This window comes from Sapajus apella, unplaced genomic scaffold (assembly GCF_009761245.1).
Source record: "Sapajus apella isolate SASKATOON/1434 unplaced genomic scaffold, GSC_monkey_1.0 scaffold32, whole genome shotgun sequence".
Lineage (NCBI taxonomy): Eukaryota > Metazoa > Chordata > Mammalia > Primates > Cebidae > Sapajus > Sapajus apella.
The window spans coordinates 22,985,796-23,003,328 of NW_022436972.1; the positions used below are offsets into that span (position 1 = coordinate 22,985,796).

General features: G+C 39.7%; 1 protein-coding gene across 2 annotated transcripts in view; it reads left to right on the forward strand.

Annotated features, from left to right (window-relative positions):
- Positions 1-17,533, forward strand: part of EPSTI1 (epithelial stromal interaction 1) — a 78,054-nt gene that overhangs the window by 29,347 nt on the left and 31,174 nt on the right. For both annotated transcript variants that reach the window (XM_032294776.1, XM_032294775.1), the window contains exon 5: positions 8,553-8,646. In XM_032294776.1, coding sequence (XP_032150667.1) covers positions 8,553-8,646 — 94 coding nt within the window. The remainder of the gene's footprint in view (positions 1-8,552; positions 8,647-17,533) is intronic.

Sequence of the window (17,533 nt, forward strand, 5' to 3'; positions counted from 1 at the left end):
GCCTCCCAAAGTGCTGGGATTACAGGCTTGAGCCACCATGCCCAGCCAAGAAATAGAGTTTTTAAGGCTATAGATGATGATTCTCCTGATGGATCTGGGCAAACTAAATTGAAAATCTTCTATAAGGGATTCACCACTCTAGATGCTGTCAAGAACACTTGTGATTCATGGGAGGAGGTCAGAATATCAGCATTAACAGGGATATGGAAGAGGTTGATTTTAGCCCTCATGGATGACATTGATGGATGCAAGACTTCAGTGGAAGAAGTAACTGCAGATGTGGAAATAGCAAGAGAACTAGAATTAGAAGTGGAGTGTGAAGATGTGACTGAACTGTAATCTCATGATCAAACTTAAATGGATGAGGAGTTGCTTTTTATGAATGAGCAAAGAATGGTATTTCTTGAAATGGAAACTACTCCTGATGAAGATGCTGTGAACATTGATTAAATGACTTAAAATTTAGCATATTATATACACCTAGCTGATAAAGTGATGGCAGCATTTAAGAGTTTGACTTCCATTTTGAAAGAAGTTCAACTATGGGCAAAATGCTGTCAAACAGCATTGCATGCTACACACAAATCTTTCATGAAAGAAAAAGTCAATCGATGTGGCTGAAATTGCCACAGCAACTCTGGCCATCACCAAGAACCTCCAGCAGCAAAAAGATTACAACTCACCATGGGCTCAGATGTTAGCATTTTTTAGCAATAAAGTATTTTTACATTAAGGTACCTACATTTTTTGAGACATAATGCTATTGCACACCTAACAGACTACAATATAGTGTAAACCCAAATTTCATATGAATGGAAAACAAAAATTACATGACTCACTTTATTGCGATACTTGATTTGCTTTTTTTGCAGTGGTCTGGAACCAAACTCACAATATCTCTGACATATGCCTATACCTACATATTGTATGGAAGTTCAATAGGGCAAATTGATATTGGGGATAAAGAAGAAGGAAGAATCAAGGATGACTCCCAAATTTCTGACTTTATGTATTGGAGGTGTAGTGATGCTGTGTCCTGAGATGGGACTACTAGGTGACAACCAAGGTTTGGGAAGAAAAATATCAAGAGTTTAAGTTTATATATTTAGACAAATATATAGTTTATATATTTAGACAGGACAGAATTAAAAATTAAAGTAATTAAAAAAATCTCAAACTCAGAGAAAGAAAATATTTTCCAAATTCTTATTACAAAAATGTCCCGACATAGAACAAAGTTGAATTTTATCATGAATGTCCATGTACCTACCAACCACCTAGAATCTATTACTAACACTTTATTATATTTGCCTTTTTCCATATCTAGCCATCAGTTCATCCTGCTATCCATCCATCCACCAAACCATTTTATTTCTCATGCCTTTCAAAATACACTGCAGAACATGATCACTTTTTTCTAAAAACTTCAGTATGTATAGGATTAATTCAAATTCAATATACATATACAATTTTTTGTCTTGCTAAAAATTTAAATATAATGAAATGCAAAGTCTTAAGTGCACATTCAATGAGATTTGATAAATGTATGAACCTGTGTTACCCAACCTCTCTCAAGGCACAGAATGTCACTATTACCCCAGAAAGGCCTTGATGTTGCATCTCAGCCAACCTGACCTACACCCCACAGATGTACCTGCTATTCTGATTTTTCTATCATAGATTAGTTTTGTCTGCTATAGAAACTTCATATACTATGTACTGTTTTGTGTAAAACTAATTTTGCACTGCACAAAATTGTTTGCCAATCATAAAAACAACAACAACAAACCTTTAGCTGCTCCTACCTGAACAGATTTCCCGCTCTGGGTTCCTCTCCCACAACAGCATGAGAGCTGTCTTCTCTCTCTCTCCTCCCTCTCTCTCTCTCTGTAATAATAAAAAAAAAAAGACAAATATCAAGAGTTTGAGATGGCTTGGAGATCTCAAATGGTCAGTTGTACACATGCATTTCATCTCAATGAGCAGATATATGGGAGATGTAAATTTAGAAATTATTACCATGTAAATATAAAGCCATGAAAATGGATAAAGTCACTTAAGTCTGTACCTATGTTCCTTTAACAAAAATGTAAAGAGTACTTCCTCAATTATAATAGGAGAGGTACTCTTCTTTTAATCTTTGACTAATCACTGGTTTCGTATACTCAGGAACTTATCCACGTATTCTTTCTCTAGTTTATTTCTTCTGTGATCCCCTTCTGTCCAGTCTTCCCCTCCTCTCTATCAACACACAAACATGACCTATTGAAGAAAACTTTTGATTCCACAGCCTCATCCAGTTACTGCCTCCTTTCATTGTTCTCCTTCTCAAATTATTCGAGAGTTATTGATAAATGCCATATCTATTCCCATATCTCCATTTACTCATGAGTCTAATTCAAACAAGTTCCATCCCATCATCATACCCAAATCATTCCTGTCAAGATCACAGCCATTGTCACTGGTCTTCCTCTCATTTGACCTTTCAGCAGTAGTGGAGAATTAGTACTTAAAGGAGGTTAGCCATGGTTCTGAATTGCCACTTTCATAAAGTTAACTTTTGGTGAAAATATAAATTTGTATAGATCAGCTTGGCACTATGAAGCATGGTTTAATCATGCATAGGCTGAGTGCCGTGGCTCCTGCCTGTAATCCCAATACTTTGGGAGGCTGAGGTGGGAGGATCACTTGAGGCCAGAAGTTTGAGATCAGCCTGGGTAACACAGCAAGACCCCATCTCTAAAAAAAAATTAGCTGGACATGGCAGTGTGCTTCTGTAGTCGTAACTACTTGAAAGGTTGCCACAGGAGGATCGCTTGAATGTGGGAGGTCGAAGCTGCTGTCCAGCCTGGGCAAAAGTGTGAGACCCTGTCTCAATAAACAAAAACAAAAAGTTGCATATCTATTTATGGCAACCTATATTCAATATAAATCTAGTTATGTATCCTAGAAAAGTATTTATGTATTTGCACAAGATATCTATACCAGGTTGCTCACTGGAAAAAAACAGAAATATCCATCTGTAAGAATGTTAAATGTATTATATCCATATCATAAAATGCTATTCAGCTGCCAGAAGGAATCAGATATATATTTATAAATATGGAAAAATCTCAAGGATGCAATTAGATGACAAAAATCAATTTTTAGGACAAAATATAGCATCCCACTTAAAGAACAAAATATGTTAGTTTGGGGTAGGAAAAGCTATAGTTAAAAAACATAGACACCAAAATTTCAGTGACTTAAAAAACAAGAATTTTATATCTTTCTTGTGGAATAATCCAGGGTTGATATTTGAGTCAGGTTGGCTTTCATCCCAGCATTAAAAACTGCAGGCAAATAGTGGCTCTACTACCCTTTGCAAATGACTTGCAAGCTCACTTTAGGTACCATCATCAGATAGAAGGAGGAAAGAGTATTAAGAATCCTGTGAGAAGTTACTGATGTGGATCACTTCAGCCTGGCCTGTACATTTACTCACATTTCATTGGCCAGAATGCAGATATACGCTCCTATGTCACATATAATGGCATGGGAGCTTGGAAACATAGTTTAGCTATATATTCAAAAGGCAGAGAAACACATGTTAGAGAATAGCTGGGGGCTGGGTGCTATTGATGACTCAGGCCTGTAATACCAGCACTTTGGGAAGCTGAGGTGGGTAGATTACAAGGTCAGGAGTTCGAGACCAGCCTGACCAACATGGTAAAACCCCATCTCTAAAAATATATAAAAATTAGCTGGGCACAGTGGTGCGTGCCTCTAGTCCCAGCTACTTGGGAGGCTGAGGCAGGAGAATCACTTGAACCCAGGAAGCAGAGGTTGCAGTGGGCTGAGATTGTGCCATTGCACTTCAGCCTGGACAACAGAGTGAGACTCTGTCTCAAAAAAAAAAAAAAAAAGAAAAAGAAAAAAGAAAGACAATAGCTGGCCTTCTCTGCCTTATCCTAATTACCCTCCTGCAAAGTAAACCACTATTCATTTGTAGTAATTTTAAATAGATATTTATCAATTAATAGGAAACAATCGGGATACATACGTGAGAATTCATGATGTTGTCTTTTGGGGAAAGGAGTCAGGTTGAAAGAGGTGTTAAGTAGGACCTTCACTTTTTTTCTTTATGTTTTTCACTATTTTCTATTATCTTCTGATTTGTATTTATGTATTACTTTTGCAATTAAAAATTAAATCATTAAAGACCAAATAAATGAGGGGAAAGAATTCCTTAAGGTATATGCAGTAGTATGATTATTTTGAAGTAGAGTTCTCCCAGCATTACTACTCACTTTCATGTTTTGTTTTGTAAATCTTCTTCTTGTGATCTCTAAAATGGGTTTTGTGTACTCCAGTAGATGTTCTCTCACTCTCTCACTTACGTAGGCTCTGTGAGTGCTTATAGGTACGTGGATGTCATTTGCTCATACCCGGTTATGTGAAATGGACTCAAGCAAAATAATACTTCTTTAGGTTCTCCTACAACCCATGATTGCTAAGCACATGGCAGAGACTCAGGAAATATTTGTTGCCTGCATGAATGCATGCATGCATGTATGAATGATTACTCACTTAAGCCGCATGGTGGCAAAGTTCAGGTTTGTGACACTATTGCAAAGTACACATAGAATGCATTATTAGATTGTACTTATACAGACAGTTCCTAAGACACACTGAGGTTTTATTTCCAAATGTGTTATATAACATGAATTATTCATAAGTCAGAATCATGTAGACCTAAGATAATTATGCATATTGAATATCCATCTGTACAACTGTAGTAGTTCTTAACATCACCAGGGGTGCTTTTAAGAAACGCAGATTCCCAGATCCCACTCCAGACGTGCTGAATTAGAGTCAAAGGCTTGAGTCCAGTAATTTCTAGGCAGTACCACAGATGATTCTCATGTAGCCAGCCCCACGCTGGTCTTCCCACTGGCATTCTGGAAACTATTGTTCTATGAAATCAGGAATGGTATCTGCCAAGTCTTTCCCTAGTGACCACCACCATAGTCTGTGGTTTTTTTTCCTTTTTATTTGAGAAACATTTCAAGCACACAAAAAATATGTATCAACCACTAAGGTCACATTAATATTTTACTTATATTTGGTTAATTAAAAAAATAAATATTACAGAGACAGCTAGTTATCCCTTCCCTCTCATCCCTTCCTCCTCTGTCTTTTCTTAGCTGTAACCACTGTCCTGATATGTAACCTTTGTCAGTGTGCTTTAGCCAAAAACTACCAGGAACATACCTGTAGTTGAACAAGTTGGGTTTATTACTCATTGCAGCAAAGGAAAATACATACCATGGGGAATGGTGAGTTATCTCCATTTTCATGAATATTCTCCAATATTGTTCTTGAAGAATGCAGTCTTGCAGTAGCATTTTGTTTTGATTTCTACTACACCCTGCTCTCAACCTAACCCTCTGTTATACCTAGGACAAAGTGTTAGGTAGAACAAAGTGAGAAGTTGTTAGAAAGACCCTACTACACGGTTTGTGTTTTGGTTGGGTAATACTGGGGAGGGCCTGTGGAAGCAGGGAGTTGTTCTGGATTGGGAGCCATCGGAATGTGGGGACAATTTTATGATTGGGCATCTCAATAAATCTTACCTGTGGAAAGGACCGAGTGACTATGAAGCTGTAATTAGTAAAGAAGTTAGCAGTCATTCACTTAGAGGAGATGATGTTTGTTAATTTGTGGATTGCATGCTGACCTTGTGTGAAGTGGGTATTCTGTGTGACTATTTACATCTGACAGTGGAACAAGGCTTAACTTCAGTGTCGGATCAGATCAGTGTATAATAACACTGAGGTTTAGATGTGAGCCTCAAGTCAATTCCTGGATTCCAGGAGCTGCTCTTCTTCTCGCCTGGCAAGTGTTTGTAATTTTACTACATATAAGTGAATTCACAAAGGCATAGGCTGTTTCTTAAAATATCATTGTATCATAATTTAAAAGACAGCCTCTTCCACTCAGGTATTTAGGAACCAAAACTGATAGAGACGCTACCACCTTCAATGCACAACTTCCAACATTCCCTGAGAGCGGTCTCTGGTCCAGCCAGGAGAACAATGGATGGAGGCACATGTGTGGGAATTTTCTAATAAGCTAGTACTGGACGTGGTATTCCTCATCTCTCACATTCCCTTGGTCAAGACTCAATCATATAGCCAAGCTTAGCTGCAAGGGAGGCTAGTAAATGTAGTCAAATTGTTTGGCCAGAAGAGGAGAATGTAAATTTTTCATGACCATTTAGCAGTTTCTGCTACAATTGTGTTCTGTTGAGGCAAGATTTTCCCGAACAGACCTTTCAGGATATGCCATAGAAATCAACGTAAGAATGAGCAGGAAGGATCCTTAAAGACCCTAAGTTGGACATAAGTAAATTTTATCTTGTTCTATGGAGAATAAAGGAAGAAATCCTTTATGCTTTGGATCAGAGTGACAAAAAGAAGAAAACCACCCCTCTCCAACAGGCAGTAGAGCCACAGTAGCGATAATACCACGAAACCCCAAGGGCAAGCTAATCATAGTGCTAGAGTCCAGGGTTCTTCGTCCAGTTGGACTTCCCACAAGGACATTTTCCTTTGTTTGCCCCTCACACAGGTTCTATATCTTATTTTTGTTAAATATAACCACAGTTACCTTCAGTGATTCCACTTCCATTCAGTCAATATATGGAAATTTTATTATATCCCAGGGACTAATGCTAATAGTAGAAAAATACCAGTTAGTGTAGTAACGTGGGACTTCCTTTGTATAGTTGACCACTTGGCAGTAATCCACATTTTTTGTAGGCCCCTACCTGTATTCCTCTGGCAGTCCTGTGACTGTCACTCTGCTTTATATCCTGCAGCATGAGTGGGGCAGTGATAATTGACACAAGGGCCATGGCTATGCAGACAGCTTTGTGCTTGGCATTGGCAGGTAAGAAGAAGCTGTCTGTAAACTGAGGGGCTGCCTGTCAACTTGGTCTGAAGTTTCTTCCTTGCTTGTCAGAGTGTTTCTTTTTCCCTGCTTTCTGCTACAGTCTGCACTCAGTTTAGGATATTCGGAGATCTCACCTGAACTTCTGGCATCACTCTTCTTTTTATACTCTTGACTGATGACTTCATAAAGCCCCAGACAGTGGGGCAGCTTCCAGACTCTGACTTCATTAGTCTCCTTGTCTATTCTGGGCAAGATAAGTAACCCAAGACAAATGGAAAGGCTGCTCGTCTCAACGGCTGAATGTTTCTCAGGGTTATGGACGTTGCTTCACTTTTATTTCTTCCTTCCCCAGATCAAGCTTCTGGCCTTTTTTCAAATGCCATGTTCTACCTAAGTAATTATTTGAAGTGATGTTGGCGCCTGTTTAATTTCTAATTCCTTGATTTCCCCCCACACTGGATACCATTTGCTCTTAACAGATACTTTGTGTTTCCTTTGATGCCCATGTCCTAAGTACTTGATGAATCCGATCTTAGCATTGGGCTTCAAATAGTAGGCAGAAGCAGAGGGCTAGCAGGAGGAGGGAGGAAGATGGGAGCAGGCTGCATGAGTCTGGTGCAATATAAGTCAGTGCTCAATGAGGTATGTGACTGTGAATGTGCAATGAAGAGGTAAAAATCCCACAAATTACATGAGAAAAGGACAAAGGGGTAGGAATTAATCAAGGGTAGGGAGAACGGGCCAAGCACTGAGGTGAGGACTAGGAAACAATTTCAGTGTTCTGTGCTTGGCATAAGTGAGAGGAGAAATTGGGGTGGTGGCTTGGATTTTTAAGATAAAAACAGAATTTCTTATTTAGACTGAGGGCATTTTTAGGTCAAATTTTTTCAGATTAAAAAGAGATATTAGAAATGCAGTCCAGAATCAGCAGCACTTTTTAACCTCTATGGAGGGTTTAGCACCTCTCTGAAATAAAATGCAAAGGAGTGTGTGTGTGTGTGTGTGTGTGTGTGTGTGTGTGTGTCTGTCTGTCTGTTGACAGATGGTCCACTTTTGCTTTCAGAGTCCCAAAGGGCTCTGTGATCCATAAACGGAAAAGAGTTACTGGATTAGAGGGTCTGTGTATTCTGACAGCAGTCAAAGCCCTGAGGGAGATGAGATGACTTGGAGAAAGACCCCCAGAGGGTAAAGGGCTTCATGCAAAACTGGTGTGAAGCAGAATGTTGTAGGCTGTTAACATTCCACAGTCCTACCCTGAAGTCTGAGTGTTAAACATGAAATGTTCAGATAGGAAATTAGGGCCTCATGCTGTGGAATGTGCTCTGAGAGAACATTTGAATTTATGTCAGTAACACAAAGTGGAAAAAATGAAGTCATAGGTTCACATTTCACAAACCTAGTTTTATATTTTTGAAATGCTGTTTTTGAAGAATGCAGTCTTGCAATAGCATTTTGTTTTGATTTCTACTATACCTTGTTCTCAACCTAACCTTCTGTTCTACCTTGGACGATTTTAGTCATCACCCAAATAAGTCTAGGCTTGTATCCAAAGGAACAATAAATAATTATATTCATATTTTTTTGAAGGCACTAATACTCGTTTGTGTTCCTGGTAGCAAAACTGCTGAGTTCTTGAGCAAACTGAACACAGAATCTCCAGGCAGAAGTGCCTGTCAAAGTGCTGTTTGTGGCCCACAATCCTCAACATGGGTAAGTGAAATGCTATGCAGGGTGCTACCTGGCACGTTTTAAAGAGGTATTTAGTGACTGAAGATTAGGGGTATAGAGTGACTTGTATATCATAGAATGCTGGAACTAAGGACAGGTGACCTGATCTGAAACTTTGACCTCAGTGTTGCCTGAACTAAAAAATAATGCTTGTACTATTTTATGGGCACCTGGACTAAAACAGCCTCAGAGAAGTCCTTGCTCCCACCCAATCATCCATTTACCCACCCATCCATCTATCCATCCATCATCCTTCCTTCCATCCAACCATCCATCCATCCATTCTTCAAATTCATAGGTCTATATAAGGCCTACTGAGTGCCTACAGTTTCTACCCAATGAAACTTGTAAAGGAGAACACCAATGGTTTTAAAGCAAACTGCTGAGTGTAGAGCATATCATGATAAGAAAGCACTACTGCCTTATCAAGAAGAGGCATCTAAGTCAGACCATGTGTGTTACATGCTTCCTGGGAAATGACACCTGGGCAGAAGCTTAAACTATGAATCAGTAAAGTGATGAGTCCTTCCAGGTATCAGAATTAATAAAGACCCAGAGAGCAAGAATTAAGGCATACAGGCAAGAAATTAGCATGGCTTGTGTTGTGGAAGAAGAGTGATGTAGCTGCAGTGCAGAAAAGTGAGCTGGAAGGCTGTAGAAGTGAGCAGCAACCATGAGGACCATTTCTCAGTGGTGTTACGTCAGGAAATTCAGGTGGGACAGTTCATTGTGTGAGTTATCTGGAGTACTGCAGGACGTTTAGTATCCCTAGCCCCTGGGCATGAAGTGCCAGTAGCACCATTTAGACACTGAGACATCTAGAAATGCCCCACACGGTGCTTACTAGTGGGACATTTAGAAATGCCCCACCTACTGCGTGCCAGTGGTGCTCTGGGTAGAAAACCACTGCAGAAATTTGTATGCCACATTGAAAAACCTGAACCTCATCCTGTGAGTACTGAAAGTGTCGAACATTTTTAAACAGGGAAGGCTTAAGGTTAGATTTGGGTTTTCATTCTGGATCACGTCTGGATCACGTTGGTAACATTGCGAAGCAGAGATCTAAGGGAACAGAGAAGCAGAGAGGCCCCTAAGGCTTTTGTATCCGTCTGGGTGAAGAACGATGAAGATTTCAGCTAACACAGCAGGGGAGAGGATGGAGAAGAGAGTGCAGGTCAGAAAACTGCCTGGAAGGCGAAAGCAGCAGGGCTTGGTTACCAATTGGTTAATTGGGGACAAGAAAGTAAGTGTAATTAAGGATAATTCTGGGAAAGGGTTGTAGTGGAAAGAATAGATGAGTTTACATTTCTGAAAGTCTCAGGTTTCTCAGGGTTTGGGCAGCTAAATAAGTTGTTAAAGAACCCTCATCTTCATCTCCCCTCACCCCTTTTTTCAGTAGAGATCATGTTTTTAAGTGTCAGGAAGATATTATGACATTCCTTAGGACAAGGTCATTATACTCTTACTTATAAACCTTTAGTTGTTTCCTGTGTTTTTTTGCTGCTTCTAATGTGATGTTCTAAAGTGTAAATTCAGCAGTGTGGGCCCCACAACTTATATTAATGTTAATCCATCATCTCTCGTCCCTCACTGCAGGGCCCTGGGGGAAACAGTTGAAAAGCTGTAGGTAGTGGAGTTAAATCATGTGTAGATGACAGCACTATACACCTGTCTGGATATCCTTGTGCCTGTCAGGGAGGGAGAGGGAGAACAGGAGTTGGATAGCTTTAACCACTGCGTTTTCGCCTACTAGGCTGGTCTTCCTTTTTGTTTGAGGGCCGCCTGAATCCTTGATGTGTAACGCCTGCAGAACTGTGTGTGCTGCTCCATTGATTTTGGCTCATTTCTTCAGTTTAACAAGATCATCCTGAATTTTAATATTGTCATCCAAAGCATTAGCAGTGTCTCCCAGAGCTGCATTTTCTGTGGATTGATTAGTGCATTAGTCATAGGATCCTCAGAGGTATTAATAGAAAATATGGAGCAGGATTGGACCCAGGATGGTTCCTTATAAACTGCACACAATAGCTGCTCCCATTTTGACCCCAAACTATTAATAAGTTTTCGGTGTTCAATATATTTAACTGACTTTTTACCCATATTATAGTCTTCTCATTCTTTCTAATCCATATGCATAGAATTCTTCTGAGGATGCTTTGCGAACAGTTTCTAATGCTTTAGGAAAATCAAATGTGTACATTGCACTTCTGTGAAGAACATTTCTTTGTAAAAAGAGGACACCTGCAGTTTATTTTAGCTGTGGTCAACGTATAGAATGTGAACACTATGTGATTACTATCTATATGGGGTGTGATGAGCTGGAAGAATTTACATTTGTTTTTTTTTAATACTTTAATTTTACTACCTAATGTAACTTTTCTGAGAAGACTTTTTCTCTTGTACTTTTCTCCATTAAAGGTGGATCTGCCATTGGCAGATGGGGATTTAATAAATACTAGAAAATTATGTCAATGTAAAAGATTACAAGAAAAATCCTTTAGTGGTTACAAGAAAATTCCTTTTGGCTTAGGACTTCAGACAAGATATATTTACAGGATTCACTTTTGCATGTGGATTAATATAGTTCTTTGTATCATGTGCATAGGCAGAAGTACCAGCATCATTATACCTTCCTCAGTGATCTTCACTGCATATTTCTAGTTAAATAAGAAATGACTTCTAGTCTCTGTTTTGCTGCCCTCATTTTTTTTTTTAATTGGGCAGGGTTTCACTCTGTCACCCAGGCTTGTGTGCAGTAGCGTGATCTTGGCTTACTGCAACCTCCACCTCCCAGGCTCAAGCTACCCTGCCACCTCAGCCTCCTGAGTAGCTGGGACCACAGGCATGTACTCCTTTGCCCAGCTACCTTTTGTAGTTTTTGTAGAGACAGGGTTTTTCCACATTGCCCAGGGTGATCTCAAACTCCTGGGCTGAAATGATTCACCCACCTCAGCCTCCCAAACTGCTGGGATTACAGGAGTGAGCCCCTGCACCCAGCCTTATGCCCCGACTTCCTCAACAAAGAATAACAACAACAACAAAAAATCTCATCCTGGTGTTTCACTGCCCCAAATCATTCAGTGGTCCCTCGTGTCTTCAAGGATACAATCAAAATGTCTTAGCTTAGGCACAAAGCCCTTTCCTCTCTCTGCCCCTTCCTCTTTCCCTCAGTTTTAGGTTCTGTCTCTTTCTTTAGAACTGCCCCTCTCTAGTCCTCTAGGGTCTGCCCCCGAGGCTAAATCTTTTCTTCTGCAAAGGGGTAAGGGGAAGCAAAGCTTTTGAAAGTAGGAGCAAAGATTTAGATGCAGACCAATCTCAGGCTGCACTGCAGACCTCCTGAATCAGAGCCTGCATTTAATACAATCCATGGGAGATGTGTGTGTGTGCTAATGTCTGAGGGGCCAAGCTCTATAGCTCATGCTTCTCTAGCCTTCCTCTCTCACACTACTGTGAGCACTCAGGTTGGTTATTGTATTTTTTATCTACGTGTCACATGCTCACTCATGAAGAAGTAGAATAAAACCTTCATTCAATGCATATGTCTCCCTTTGCGGCACTTGAATCCCACTTCCACCTTGCTGCTGTAACAAATTAGCAACAATGTAGTGTCCTAATACAAAAAAAGCGTATCTCTTACATTTCTGGAGATCAGAAATAAAAAATGAGTTTTAAAATGCTAAAATCAGAGTTATCAACAGGAATGTTTCCTTCTGGAGGTTCCAGGGGGCATCTGTCCCCTGTCCCCCCAAACCCTTGGCACATGGCCGCATTGGTCCAATTTAGCTTCCATCTCTCCCCACCTTCTGCACCCTCTCTGACCTTCTTGCCTTCCTCTTATAATGACCCTTTTGATTACAGTGGGTCCACTTGGACCATCCAGGCTAATCTTTCTACTTCAAGATCCTTAATCTGCAAAGTCCCTCTGCCGTATAAAGAAACATTCAGATTCCAGGGATTAGGACATCTTTAGGGGGTCATTAAGATGCTGGGGACCCCACCACCTGTTTCTTTTCTTAGCTCTGAATATCTGTTAGTATGTGTTGCTCTCTCTTGATGAATCACTTTTAGACCTTATTAACTCATTTCTTCCTCTCATTCTTATAATTATTCAGTAATTTGAGCTTTCCCTATTATGACTATATAAATATTTCCTCACTGCCAAGCCAGTTGGTGTTGTCTGTTTACATCTTCCTGTACATCTTTTTAAACATAGTTTAGCATTTTCTTAGTTTCCTTTGAACGTTTGACTGTCTTCTGACAACTTTTGTGACTGTTCTACAAAATGCCTCTTGATGCAAATTTCTAAACAATTTTCCATTTTATGCCTGTCAGATAATTTGTCAGTTTTGTTTTTTCTTTTCTCTTCCTCCTGGATCCCTCTTTCCTCCTGCTTTAAGCTGTCCTGGGTGTTTGTAGGCCTGCTGCACAGCTGTTGTTCTGGAATTCTCCTTTAACCCAATGGTTCTCAGGCTCCTCTGCACACTAGATTCACCTAGGAGCTGTAAAAATCACGGACACCTGGGTTGCACCTCCAGCAAGCCTGCTGTATTGTGGCCTGGGCTTCAGGGTTTTAAAAAGCTCCCCAGCTGATTCTAATGTTCAGCCAAGGTTGAGGATCACCGTTTTAAAGTCACCTTGGGAATTACTTTTATTGCTTTCCTATGTTGGATTCTCTGATTTCTGGGTCTCATTTCTTGTATTTTTTTTTTTTTTTTTTTTTGCTTTATTTCTTTGTTTTGGTGAAGCATATTACTTAGCAGCTTCCCAAGAGAAGACACATGGAAGGTAAATATGTTCAGGTCCTTTCATGTCTGAAACTATCTTTATTCTGCTCTCATACTTTGGTTGCATTTTTACTGATGACTGTTCCAAACTGGAAATAATTTTCCTTCAGAATTTTGAGGCATTGCTCTTCTAAAGTTGAACATTGGTTCCTGAGAAATTCAAGGCCATGTGAATTTCAGGCCTTATATGAGGGCTTTTCTCTGCTTCATCTGAAAATACTTTAATATCATCTTTTCTTTTTCTGGTATTCTGTAATGATGTGATTTAGTGTGAAAGTCTTTTTTAAATTCATTTTCAATCTGGAAATTCATCTCTAGTTCTAGATGATTTTCTTGTGTTATTTCTTTGATTTATTTCCCTTCATTTTCTCTTTATGGAATTTCTATTATTCAAATTGTAGACCTCCTGGATTTATCTTCTAACTTTAGAGATTTTCTCCTGTAATTTATCTTTGACTACTTTTTTTTCTATGTTTTGGCGTGTTTTCTTGACTTTATCTTCTAAATATTTTATTGATTTGGGTTTTTTTAGGGGGGAAGGTGGGGAGATTTTTTTTTTAAATTCCCCAAACTGCTTTTTTTTCTTTGTTACTTTAAAAATATATGTCACTTTGTAGTTCTCGGAAGAAACAGTACAGGAAGCAGAAGAAAACTTCAAAGAGAGGGCCTCAGAGGCTTACTGGTCAGTATGCAGGACTTTATAAAGTCATTTCATTCTCAGCCTGGCATTTGCCCACTGCTGCTGTCTTTACATGTGTGCCCAGTTTAATTTATCTAGAAAATACACTTTTCATTTCCTGTTTGTGTTGGGTGAATTAGCACCTGCATTTTCAAGGCAGGAGGAGGTATATGGGGGTGAAGGGCTTTATTTGTCATTCAAATAAAATATACTTTTATTTATCTTCCCCCAAAGCTATGCTTATAATGTATTTATTTAATTAACAGTCTTTAAGCCTCCTTTGTGCAAGCCCTGTGTCAGGACACTATATGAAACTTGCTAGTAATTCCTTTCTTTTTACCTGCCTATTACCCATCTGTCTTCCCCAATAGCTGGTGGATCCATTTCTTGGGGCCTCATATTGCTCTGTGAAAAGAATTGGCTCCCCATGGGTGTCCTCTAGCCCCTTCCAGCAAGTCTTCAAGTTTGCTCTTTTCCTGCCTAAGTCATTTACTGTTTCTTTACCTACTTTGCCTTCTTAGATATTCCTCTGTGAATATGGATCTCTTGGTTTTTGAAGATAGAGCTTGTGTGTATTTCATTTTCTCCTCTGTTTAGGGTAATTTTGGGGAGAATGGAACAGGAACATTTTTACTCCACCATCTAGAAAGGAGAACTTAATGCTTGTCATGGGTTGAGACTAACATCTCTCAAAATTTACGTGGAAGCCCTAACCCCTAGCCCCTCAGAATGCGACCTTATTCAGAGGTAGCAACTTTACAGAGGAAATAAGTTAAAATGAGGCTCCTAGACTGGGTTCAAATCCATTACGAAAGGTGTCCTTATACAAAGGGGAAATCGGGACACAGAAGCATTCATACAGGGAAGATGATGTGAAGGGATGTATGATGAAGATGGAGTCTGCAGGCCCAAAAGAGAAGCCTGGAACAGATATTTCTCTCACGGCCCTCAGAAGGAACCAACCCTGAGGACACCTTGATTTTGGACTTCAAGCCTCCAGAACTATAAGATAGTAAATTTCTGTTATTTAAGCCACCAGTATCATAGTACTTTGTTATGGAAGCCCTAGAAAGCTCATGCACTGCCCATGTGACGCTCGTCTCCCTGTGTAGTCTGACTCCTACTCACTCTTCGAAATATAACTTAGTCTTACTTGATTTAGAAAGTGTCCTTGATCCAGTTTAATTGAATATTCTTCTTTTTGGGTTCCTCTATTATAATACCTATCATGCTGTATTGTAATCATTAATCTTCTAGTTTGACTTTCACACTAAGCTATAAATGCTTGAGGTCTGGAATCGTGTGTGTCCTGACACAGGGCTTGCACAGAGGAGGCTTAAAGACTGTTAATTGAATGAATACATTATAAGCATAGCTTTGGGGGAGGATAAATAAAAGCATATTTTAGTTGAATGACAAAAATATAACAATATTGTATTAAATGAAAATTTCAATGTTAGAAAAATTGTGTGAATACAGTGACTTAGAAATTTCTAGTGTTTAGATCTAAGAAAATAGTGATCATTTTTTCCCTCTCTATTATTTTTGAACAGAAACTTCCTGTCCTGCCTAGGGATAACAGCTGGGTAAGAAAGCCTTAGGATTGCAAGTAACTTTGGACTTTTCATAAGTTCAGATGCTACGTGACTTCCCGGTTTCTGTGGCCTATTTTATGGCACCTTATTGAATAATAAGGTGTTTAATAACCACTTTTTTCTAGTCAAAAACTGAGACCTCTATTCCGATAAAAGAACAACAAAATGACAAGTTTAAAGAGAGGATATTCAAATATAATTTAGATATTTCATTCAAGTTGTAACTGAATTCAAGTTGCTTTAACTAAATATTTTATTCTGCCTTTTAATATCTTGACTAGAAGCTGCCCGCCTGCCTTTCTCTCACTTCCCTTCCCTCCCTCCCCTCCCTCCCCTCCCTCCTCCTTCCCCTCCTCTCCCCTCCCTCTCTCCCCTCCCCTCCCCTCCCTCCCCTCTCCCCTCCCTCCCCTCCTCCTTCCCCTCCACTCCCCTCCCTCCCCTCTCTTCCCCTCCCCTCCCCTCTCCTCTCCTTCCCTCTCTTCCCCTTCCCTTCCTTCCTCCCTCCCTTCCTCCCTAGGTCTTATATGGAATATTTGTGATAAAGACAAACCATCTCTAATATAAAAAGAAGTTGTTAGAGAATCACTCTTCCCCTTCTGTGTCTTATTACTGTCCCCTTGGGTTTAGGGTGCAGATAAGAGAAAGTCATAGGATGTATGCTTACCTGCCCAATGCAGCAGGGTTTGGATAAACAAGAGCTTTCTGAACACATCAAGTGCCAGTTTTCCAATTGGCGCTGCCATAGATGATACCGTTTTGAAACCTTCTCTGTTTTTCTGGGAAGTGGTTCTTTTTATTTTTATTATTTTTATTTTTTTTAAAGATGAGGTTTCACCATGTTGGTCAGGCTGGTCTTGAACTACCGACCTCAGGTGATCCACCCACCTTGGCCTCCAAAGTGCTTGGATTACAGGCGTGAGCCACCACGCCCAGCCAAGGGAAGTGGTTCTTATTATTTGATGGTATATAGGTTTTTATAGTGACAGAAATGGGAGAATAAACTAAGAAGAGCTAGAGAAAAATTGTATAAAAGTTCATGTAGGTTGGAAAAAGGGGGAACCAGCTTATATGAACTTTATGGATTATTAGTCCTGAGAACTAGGTCTGAAATACGTAACCTGCTGCCATGATGGTGCTCTAATTTCCTAAGTATTAGCTCTTTGCCTTACAGAAGCTGGGGCTGCAAATCAATGTGAAGCAGAGAAAGCATATGACAAATAAATGGAACACTTGAAATGCCATAAATTTCAGAACACATGGTCACTATGCCAGGGTATGGAACTCTGGTATGGTGGATCAGAGAGACTGAAGGCCATTCTCCCACATGGTGGTTCTCCAAAGGCTTTGTTGTCATATGTTCCTGAACAGGCTTTGTTTTCCTTTTCAGAAATAGAAATAAGCTTCATACAGATTAGGGATGCAAGCACTTAGAAAGTATGCATTCTTGAAATTATATGGTATCAACCACTAGTTAACAGGCTGCTTAATCAGATATAATTAATGGGCTAGCCATGCCAGTGCTTCTACAGACAATGCCACCATTGCTTGTCTTTAATACTAACTGATCAGCTAGTTGAAATATTCTTGAAAATGTCCTAAACTTCCCACTAGAAGGAATAAACTATTGATTATCTCCAAGGGGATTTTTTTTTTAATTGTACTTTAGGTTCTGGGGTACATGTACGGATCATGCAGGAAGGTTGCATAGGTATATACATGGCAAGGCGGTTTACCACCTTCATCCCCCATCACCTATATCTGGTATTTCTCCCCACATTATCCCTCCCCACCCTCCCTACTCCCCGCTGTCC